The 10,644-nt window shown below is 38.6% G+C and overlaps 1 protein-coding gene across 5 annotated transcripts in view; it reads left to right on the top strand.

Annotated features, from left to right (window-relative positions):
- The window catches only part of POC5 (POC5 centriolar protein), a 47,029-nt gene that overhangs the window by 33,787 nt on the left and 2,598 nt on the right, over positions 1-10,644 (top strand). For 4 of the 5 annotated variants that reach the window (XM_067569097.1, XM_067569096.1, XM_067569094.1 and 1 more), the window contains 5 exons: positions 897-1,001; positions 2,316-2,495; positions 3,831-3,993; positions 8,777-8,895; positions 9,860-9,973. In XM_067569097.1, the coding sequence (XP_067425198.1) occupies positions 897-1,001; positions 2,316-2,495; positions 3,831-3,993; positions 8,777-8,895; positions 9,860-9,973 (681 nt within the window). The remainder of the gene's footprint in view (positions 1-896; positions 1,002-2,315; positions 2,496-3,830; positions 3,994-8,776; positions 8,896-9,859; positions 9,974-10,644) is intronic. The other variant, XM_067569095.1, reaches the window with a different exon arrangement.

Below are 10,644 nucleotides of genomic sequence, written 5' to 3'. Positions count from 1 at the left end.
ATAGTTTGTGACACCTTGAGCCTAGTTTTCAGTCACTGAACCTCCATTACTTCCAATGAGTTTTGAGTGTTCAGTGTCTCAGACTCCTAGGTATGTCATTTGAGTATACAGAAACAAATGTAACCAAAGTTAGTGGTTACATTTGAAAACTGGATAAGTGACACTTACCCAAGCCTACATAGCAAGTCAGTGTCAATTCCAGAACTAGAATTCTGGACTTCCTGACGTCCAGTTGCATGTTCAGTCTACTAGACCATGTTGCGTCTAACAAAAATCTAATTTCTAATATATCAGCATCAGATGCTTCACAAGATGATCTCGTTGAATAAAGAACAGTAGTTCTTAGTTTGATTTTTAGTTCTTAGCAGTTTTTCAGCATACCGACTAACTTTGGCTGGGCTGTTGTAAAACTGTCTAAAGACCAGCAGTTTTTCTGAATGTCACATTAGGAATCTGTGCCCCACTAAGTCAAACTTTCAGTAATACAAATGACATTTCTGATTTGCTGAGTTGTTTTGGTGAGTAAGTAAAAGTTTTTATAGTCATCTGAATCTTTGCTTGCTTTTAATTCAATGATGCCACAATGTAGCATTCATGACATAATTTGCAGATGTGGGGGGAACTAACAATTGAATTTTGATAAAAGATACAAAGGGTAAAAACTTCCTTGAGTGAGCAATGTCATTGAATAATGAAGTTGAGTTAATTTTAGTTCTGATTTGACCTTAAAATTATTGTTGTTCCACTTGACATATTAAGGAAAAGACAGAGTAGAAAGCTTGTTAGAAGTATTTTTTTTAAATGATAAATAACCATTCAGGTACTAAACGTCTATTCATTCTCCAAAAGTAATAAAAATATTTATCCAAATCTTCTGTTAATAAATATTTTGGCAGGTAATTACTAACTTGACCCATGCGATAGACAAGCAAAAGGAGAGGATAGAGTTAATGAAAAAATTTACACGGTGGCGGATTCAGCACGTGGAGGCCAGACAGGAGGTACGTGTGAAAAACGGAAGATGTGATGGTAGATAAGCCTTTGAACTCAAAAGGGTCAGAGTTACTGCAGCTCTTATTAAAATCAAAAGAAATGACAGCTTTTCTATTTTAATGTAAATGACAAAAAAATTGAATAAGATCAAGAGCATCAATTCAAAAGAGACCATTACCAGGTACATTTGGAAATGCTTAGTTAGGGAAGGAAAAAGTGAATAAAAATGGTGCCCTTTTTATCACTAATTAGAAGGCTATGCTGATAGTGAACTACCATGTACAATTAGTAAGGATGGTCTATTCCTAGTATCTTCAGGAGCACAAAAAAGTGTTCACTCTAAAATCCTATCGCAGAAGCCATTGCTTTTATGTGAAATGTGAAAAATACATTACTTACCACCATTTGATTCTGGTGCTAGTTTCGCAACTAAGATCTATATGGTTGTTCTACCCTCCCCTACATTTTGTGTCTCCTTACTTTTTCCTTAGCCCTAAAACATCTGTCAGCTGCACTCACACAGATCTGGGAAGTTCTGATAGTCAGCTAACTAAACCTACTAGTCAATTACTGATGTTAAAGGTGAAGGGTCTCACTGTCCAGGGTTAATGCCCAGACCCCTGTTTCCCCAAGCTGGCAGTAAGGACAGAATGATGTCCCTGGACTCTGTTTGTGTGCTTTGTTTTTCAATAAGGTTTTGGATGGTGTCTGAGAAGTCTGAAGATCCTCATCACACAAAATCCCTCTGGGTGCTGGAAGGGAGAAGCATTTTCTCTCTTCTCGCTTCCCACCTAGAGTGCTAGTATCTGGGGTGGTTTAGGCATCCTTTGACTACTCAGCCTTTCTTCAGCTTGTTCATCTTGTTTTAATCTCACCGATGGACTCGTTAAGTGGATCTACTGTTACCATTTTAGAAAATATTTTGAGTGTCAGGTACTTTAAAAAGAATCAAAATTATATTTTAAAAAGGCACAATTCTTTTAAGTGTTCAAAGCTCATGCTCTCTCTCTAATAAAACTTGATTTTAAAAATGACATCTGGTATATGTGAATCTCCAGCTACCATTGTGACTGCAGATGCCATACAGTTGTTGCAGTAACTCCATACAAGTACGTTGCACTTCTTAAGCGGCAGCAGTATGTGTGGTGGTGTGCTAGCTACAATATATTTAAACAGAAAGCATAAATTACAATATTTCACATAATCTATTATGCTATAATACATTTAATGTCACAAAACAATCAACCACTTTCTCTTTAATGATCATAGTGCTCATTAAAGAAATAGGAAATGTATAATTTGGTAATATTTTACTATTTAAGGCATATGCAAATAAACTGGCGGACAGACAGTTCCAGATAGCTTTGATGAAGAAGGTTTGGGCAGCTTGGCGCTCTCTTAGTGAAGCAAGATGGAAAGAGAAAGTCGCAAAAGCCTGTCAGTCCAGGGCTGAGGAAGTCTGTGTTCAGCTTTCCAAGGATTATGAAGCTAAAATTGCGGAGGTACGGAGTTTTTTGTTTTTTCCCCCCCTTTAAAGTGCCTCTTACTAAACAAACATTTAAAAAAATATATATTGATTTTTCTTCAGAGTGCCATGAAACCTGTAACAATTGCAGGACTGAGAATAAGAAGATCTCGGTTCTGTAGGTAGCTCTGCTGTAGACTCCAACTTTTTAGACCTGAGTCACCTACCACTTATGCTAGTTGTATACCAATATAAATGAAGCTACTTGACACTTATGCTAGAAAGGAAAATTGGAACCTATGTGTGAAATTAGATGAGTCACTTAATTTATCTGTTGGCTCCATATGTCTGCAAAAAAGGAGTGACATACACCTACTTAACATTGGTGTTTGTAAGTCTTAATGCTTTGTAAAGTTTTCTGGGATGTTTTGTAAAGTCTCTCACAGAAGGTCCTATAGAAATGCAAGATTATTATTGTGAATGAGCGAGTCTTACAAAGATTTCGGTTTATTCAGTATGAATTATAACTGGTTTTCTATTAAAAGTTGATAAAGAATTTTTCTCCTACAACTCTCAAGTTCATAATGAAGATGTGTGAAAATTTAAGCTAAGGTTGCTAATCACACATTGGACCACTGTAATATTACTTTTCAAGATTGTTACAATTTAAAAAGAAATTAAAAAGCACAGTCAGAGGACTTGTGTTCCTAAGTCACTTAAATATTTTTGAAAATCCTGCCCAAAAACAGTTAATTTTGAAAATGTATCAGTCCATTGCTTTGTGGATGTATAACTTAGTCTGTGCTTAACCAGTACAGACCTCATGTTTTGCAAATGGCTGTAAGAATGATAGATGTATTTGGGGATGCAGTTAAGGAAGTTGATGAAAGTATGGCCTTTCATGCTAATAAGAATAATACCTGGAGTCATATTATTAGGAGCAAAGATAAAATGACAAGGAACAATTAGACTGATCTCTAGGTGGGGTCAGGAAGAAGTTTGATATGTTTTCCCTGCCACACCACAGTATTGTATAGCACAGTTAAGTGTATTACAAGGATTTGACCTGGAACTGCCTTGTTTTAATCGTGGTTGGGGACAGAATACTGGACTATGCAGTCATTAGTCTGTTTTGGGTATGGTAGCGGTCTGTTTCCATCCTTGCTACGTATGTACTCTAGTCCTGAGGCATCTGAAGAATTGCGTTTGAGAGATCTATACTTAATCTTATTTCTAAAACACCAAAGAGTTAGAGGAAAAATATTACACTGAGAAATTAGTTAAATGACTTTTTAAAGCTAAATGAATAATATGGTGATTTTGTGTATTCACAGATGTATAAAATTCTTTGGTTTTTCTCTCCTTATTGTAGTTAAATATTGCTCTGGAAGAGGCAAAAGCTGACATCCTGAGACTGCATAGTGAAAGGGAACAGTATGAAGACACCATGAAGAAAGCCTTTATGCGTGGTGTGTGTGCACTGAATCTGGAGGCAATGACCATGTTTCAGGGCAAAGAAAGTAGGACAGACCATGGTTAGTATTAAAAGAAACGTGAAAATGTATCCCTGCATGACATTGCTCACACAGCGCCATTCTGACTGGTTTACTCTTTATTTTTAAGTGATACTCCTGTTTTAATTTGGGGATGTAAATCGGAGTATGACAACACCAGACTTATCATGGGACCATTTTTATTACATGCTTAAAAAAATGCTCTGAATATGTAAATAAGCTGTCTACTAGAGAGGTGTAAGTAACAAATAACCATGTAACTGGCTGATTCTTCAGCAAAGTATTGCAGGCTTTGAGAATATAGCACATCTTTAGTGATAGTGTGGAGGATATAGTTTCTCCAGCCAGCTCTTTCCCCTTCTTTCTGATCTCAGTCATTTGTGCTTCAGGGTGCTAAAGACTCTTAGACATGTAGTGTCACTAATCAAAGCCAATTATTAGTAATTGTATTTGAGTGTACAAAAATGTGCTCTTACCTTTACAGAAATTAACAAAGACCCAGTCGCTGCTTCAAACAGCTTATAGTCTAAATGGAGATGTGATATAACAAATAAGGAAAAAATAGCAAGGAGTGGGGTGGCGGTTTCTGCCTCAGTTACCATTTGATTAGGAGTATGTAGTGGATAATAGTACCCACTATACTGGGTTTTCAGTATCTCAGGGAGCTAATTAGAGGTTACTGTACAGTGGGTAGCCAGCATGAATGCTCTGTATTGGTACGAAAATAGACTATACTTTGTTAGATTTTTTTCTTTATTTTTAAAGCACAATTTAAATAATTGACTACTCCAAATGAGGTTACTAATTGGAACCGCAGATATTTAAATCTTTTATATCTTTTTAGCTGGTTTATATTGTAATAAAGTTGTTTTTGCAGTTGTGGAACTTGAGAATAAAAGTTTACGGGTCATGCCAGGTACTTCAACTTTTAGCTTTGTTACAGAACAGTAGAAAGACTCTCTCTCTTGAACACTTAACAGTAACACTTCTCTTTTCCTAATATTTAGCAAGCTTTTTTTACCTTTTAGAATACAAGCTAGCATTACCTTTCCTGCACTCACTGTCTTCATTACCGTCACAGCTGTAAACAGAATTCGTGGAATAGGGTTTAACTTGAACTCCCTACTTGGATTGCTGCTTCTTCGGCAGCAGAACCAAGAAAATTTTGGGCCACTCACACTCAAACTGTGTGTATTAATTAGTTAACAGGGTAGTGGATTAATTAAAAACAAAACCTAACCTAAACATTGGAAGCTAGAAAACATTCCCTACCAGAACAAGAGCTTGTCTACATGGTATAGCAATGTGCACTATGCGGCGGATGATATTTAAAGCGCTCTGAAGTGTTGTGCACTAATTGGTCCATGTAGGCCCTGCTGGTGCACACTAAAAGTTCCTTAGTGGGCTTTAACATGGTACTAAAAATAATGCTACTATGTTAAACTGCACTAAGGAACTTTTAGTGCACACCAGCAGGGTCTGAGTGTATTTTAACATAGCATTTTTTTTAGTACTCAGTTAAAGCACACTGTGGAACTTGTAGTGTACACCGACAGATCAGTCAGTGCACAGTTGTGTAGACAATCCCTAAGTTTAGAATTTGGAGGAGCCTTAAACTACTTCACATTCTTTTGAATATCTGCGATAATAGTAAAGCACCTGTAATCACAGTTCCCCAAAAAGAAAGAAAAAATTACTTACTCTCTCACTTCTCAGCATTAATGTTTCATGCTCCTTTCACTTGAGTGTATTCTTTATTTACTGTTCTCATGATTAAAACCAAATTAATTGTCATAAATGAAGAAACTAAACTTCTGTGATGCATTAACATTTGTTTACTTGCTGTTTTACAGAATTTTGTAGTTCAGGGGGTCTCCCAATCATTAGTGAGAGGGTATTTATACATTTACATGCCTGTGAGGTGAGAGAGCTTCTTTAAAGCTGTAGCAGGAGGCGAGGCCAAAAGGGGCTGGAGAACACTCTAGGCAGAAGCTCTACATAGAAGTAGGGAGTGGCAGAATAACATTAGAGATGACCATTGTGGCAAAGCTCTTCCTCTACCTCAGTGAGTCCACCACTTCCTTCTAGTGATAGGTCAGTGAACTGCTTCACCCCTTAGTGTTCCACCCTCTAATGGTGGGAGAGGGTAATACAGCCTCTCTAAGATGGCCACTCCCTGCTGGGTCCCGGTCCTGTGTCTGGTTCTCACAGGCCCTTGCCTCTTTGCTGGGGCTCTTGCCCCTGCAGTGAATGGCCATAGAGGTGCGGGGGCCCGGTCCCATTCTCGGCTCCAACCCAAGGACCCTACAAGTAGCAGCCTCACATTGTGGCTTCAGGAAAGCTGCTAGCTTCCCTAGGTTACTTCCCTGTGCCCCTTGACTTAATGTCCGTACCCTGCTCGGACAGGGGCCCTTCCTGGCCTCCTTGCCAGAGAAGGCTCTTGACCCCTGACAGTCCCACTGGGCATGGTAGTGCCAAACCAAATGTCCAGCTCTATCTTCCCCTTCTGGCAGGGTCTCTTCCCTTAGGCCTCCAGGGCTGAGAAAGGTCCTTTGACCTCTTTGGGCAAGGTTTTTCCCTCCCCCAGTCTTTGTACCTGCAGGGTTCTCTTCTGCCAGCGTTTCTGCTCCTTCTCCTAAACCCTCATGACTCTTGACAGTGTCTTGCCTGCTCACACACTCACTGGTAGCTTGCCTCACTCTCACAATCCAGCCACATGCTTTCTCTGGAGGGGCCTTGATTGACTCCAGGTGTGTTAATTAACCCAGAGTAACCTCTGCTCAGCTACCAGGGGAAAAGGGACTTGCTAAGCCTGGGGCTGATATATTGGCCTTCTAGCACTCTCCAGTAGCCATCTAGTCTGACCCTGTCACACCATATTCCTTTAGAAGGGCAGACTAGATGATTACAATGGTCCCTTCTATAATCTATGACTTGAAAAGCTTCAAAGACCATAGGCCAAAATCAGTGATCAGTTATGTTTGCACAACTCCTGTTTGAAGACTAGTAGGAAGACCAGTGCGAGAGTGTGTGTCTGAAAGCAGATTATGGCCACCTCTCATTAGATTTTAGGAAACAACTTTTTAAAAATGTCTAATTCAAACTCTCCTTCATATCTCTCTCCTCCCTCTCCCCCTCCCCCCAAATGGATGCATGGCACTCAGGTCTGATGGATATAGGGCTGAGAATCCATCCAAGTTTTATACTTTGAAGAAAAAAATTTACAGCATCTGGACTCATGCATGTCATTACTAAAAACACTTCTTAGGTTATATTTGTAACTTGTATACACTCGTTCTGTGGGCATACACTGGCCCTTTTATATCTTAAAATAAATGCAAAAAGTAATCATCGTATATTTTCATTCCTTCTGACATCAATAATGATTATTGTAAACTGAAATTTCCTGCTTATTGACTGTTGTTTTTTCTAAAAAAAAAATACAAGTTTCAACTAAAGCATCAGTAAATGAATATATATAGCAGAAGATTAAAGTAGTAATTTTAGGTTATTCTAAAACTTGGAGCGATGAAAATTTAACTACCACATGGGATCCCTGTAGTTTATAGAATGACCAAAATATCTATCCTAGCACTACCAATAGTGAGAATTTAAGCTTTATGAATCTGCTTTTAGAGAGGGCAAGGGAGTACATTTTAAAAAAACATAACCCTGCTTGCTCTATTAAAGAAACTGCATGTTCCAAAAGAAAAGAACAAAAAGTGTTTGGAAAAGGTATTGGATTCAATTCTCTCTGGGCTTGTCTACACTTACCTCTGAGATTCGGCGTCAGTCGACCGGAGTTACACAAGCTACTCAAAAAAACTTGCGTAACTCCCATCGACTTCTCTGCTTCTGTTCTGCGCTCCGTCTTCACTGCACTGTGCACGACGCAGCACTACGCCACTTGAGAAGGTGGTCTTAATACGTCGATTTCTGGGTCAACTGAGTGGGTCTTCACCGACTGCTCAGTCGATCCAGAGAAATCAATTTGCGGTCGTCAGTGAAGACATTGCCTCTGTGTCTGACTTCTGCTTTGTGCAGGAGGTGGGGAGTGTTTGGAGCTGGTTGTTTCCATAAATCTGTAGCAGGCCAATTCTCATGCAAGTTAGGGTATGTCTTCTCTGACATCAGATCGATTCTTCAGGATGGATTGAGTGGAAGTGAAGACCTGCTCAATCGATCCGGAAGCTGATTGAATAAATCCAGCCCCAGAAAAAGAGGAATGCTGCACCAACAGGAGGGCATTTCCCATCAGCACAGCGTAGTGAAGATGCAGTGATAAGTAGACGTTAGGAAGTCAGCGGGAGAGATGCAAGCTACATAGAGTAGACTGCCACCGAATTTCCCGGTCAGTGAAGACCAGGCCTTAGTTACTTACTCTGCTGATGTAGTGTCCCTAAGTGATCTTATACCAGGACTCCAACACGCTACCTCCTTTTGCTGCCATGATCCCTAAACCAAGGCTAGGGAGGGGCACCTATTGTAGGAGCCCCTCTGCCTAGGGTATTCTCTATTGGCAAGTGATGTCCAGAATCCTACCTATTTGCACCACCTGACCAGCACCATGGGTTGGGGTGTAACAGAGGATCAGGCCCATGTTCTATGCAAGCTTCTGAGAGAGGAGTTCAAATACAGGAGAGCTAAATAAAATCCTATGTAATAATAGACTAATCCTTTTGATTATACACAAATCCCAAAGGAACAGAGAGGTTTTATTGTGACTCATCTTTTTTGCCTTAGGGCTTGCTTCATTGGTTTACTAGGTTCTGTGCTGATTTGCTTTAATCTGTATTTCTAATAGATCCAGTAAATAGGAGAGAAGATCCTGGTACTAGTGCCACTGGAAGGCTGCCTCCTTCCCAGTTTGATCCTCCCTCCCCACCACCTCCAACAGCAGCCACTGTTCCACAAGAGGAAATTGTAAGTATTGTAGCAGTAATAGAATTAAAAAATGTGTTGTTAGAAAAAGTGCAGTCACTAAGTTATTTAGGAATCCCTTTTTTCCAAAGAACAAACAGAATCTCAGTCATGCATTGAGAGAACTTTTACTGTTTTTGCACTTGGATAATTTACAAATAGCTTCTTTTTAAAACTTGGTTACATTGATTGGAGACATAAGTAATTAGATATAACAGCATGTACTATAATATAAATATAATATAAAACATTATATGCACATGGTTGTTGGATTATGGTTGCTATGTCTTCCCGTCTCTCCCCCCCGAAAGTTCTATTTTTTTTTTTTTTTTTTTTTGGTAAAGTAGAACATTTTGTAAACTAGTAATTTAAGACAAAGAAGGTCACTCACTATCTTAAGCAGAATCTGCTTTCCAAGATACCTTTGTGGAAAACCATTGTTGAGACTTGTTTGGAAAAATATCTGAACTTTCTTGAGTTTGAGAAATAGAATTTACATTAACTTAAAAGCTAATTTTCAGAATCTATTCATTTTCAAAACCTGAGTTGTTAATAGTTTCAGGTACTACATCTGCACCTAGGTCACATTGAGAATTTGTGATTATTTTACAGTCACATTTTCCCATTTTATTAAAGATCTGTCCAAGCAGGATAAACAGTGAAATTGACAACACACAAAATAACCAAACTGAAAAAGTCACCATTTTTTTTCTTCTGATCTTTGTTACAGAATCTTGGATATTACTCTGATCTCTATAGGTACATAACTTTCTGACAATGTGTTGGTTTTTAAGTTGACTGTGCCTCTTTTTAGTTTTATAGGTATAGAATCTGTAAAGAAACAGAATTCAGCAGCTAATTGAAGTATCAGACTAATCAAATAGTAAAACTGCATTTTCAGTAAAGGATTAAGTATGATCCAAACTACAATTCTCATTCCTCTATAAATCCTTTGATTTATTTACAGTTCTCATCCCATCTGGGCCACGCAAGTCCTTCTCAGACCAGATTAGAATCAGATTCTCCAGTAATAGTCGCTAGTGCAGCTGTAGGATCTGGCATTACATCAACTCAAAAATTGGTAACAAACTAGAATTAATGGATTAATATTTCAAGTCTTTGTAGGCATACTAAAGTCTGGCTTGGATCCTTACTTATTGTGAGTATTTGGGGTAACATATAGAAGTATGAAGTAGAGGAGTTTGTCCAAGAGTTTAGGTAAAGGCATGGGGAGAAAATTTAAAATGCACCAGTTCATTTTAAATGGATTATGTGTATATTAAGTGAAGTTAAAAATGGGGAAGTCTTTTAGGAAAAAGAATGTGTGGGGTTAGGAAACAAAATGGGGATGATATGAGAGGAAAAGTTTGCAAAATTATATACAGCACATCATGAGCAATTAAAATTTCAACAGTTGAAAGGTTGTTTGGGTTTTTTTTTTTTTAAACAAATATGCCTCGCTTTTCAGCTTACCTAGTTGAAATCTGTTCTTCTAACCAAGTTCTTTTTGTTTCTCTTCCTCCTCCACCTATCTGTTGCTAAGCTCCCTCTTTTTCCCATCTGACAGTTTGCTGCCACTACTGTCTCTGGGGAAGGATGGAAGATTGAAAAATTGTAGAGCCTCAGTTTCATTCTGTGTAACCTTTTTTGGTGCCTGGTATATTATTGATTCAAGGACCCTGCTGGGGTGATGTGGGTGCCCACACAGCTGTCAGTAGCTTGCAGCCAGAAAGCAAAGCTACAATTGTTCCA

This window comes from Emydura macquarii, unplaced genomic scaffold (genome assembly GCF_026122565.2).
Source record: "Emydura macquarii macquarii isolate MOO-44397 ecotype Brisbane River unplaced genomic scaffold, CSIRO-AGI_Emac_v2 contig_2897, whole genome shotgun sequence".
Taxonomy (NCBI): Eukaryota; Metazoa; Chordata; order Testudines; family Chelidae; genus Emydura; species Emydura macquarii.
This window is presented reverse-complemented; position numbering and strand designations above follow the sequence as displayed.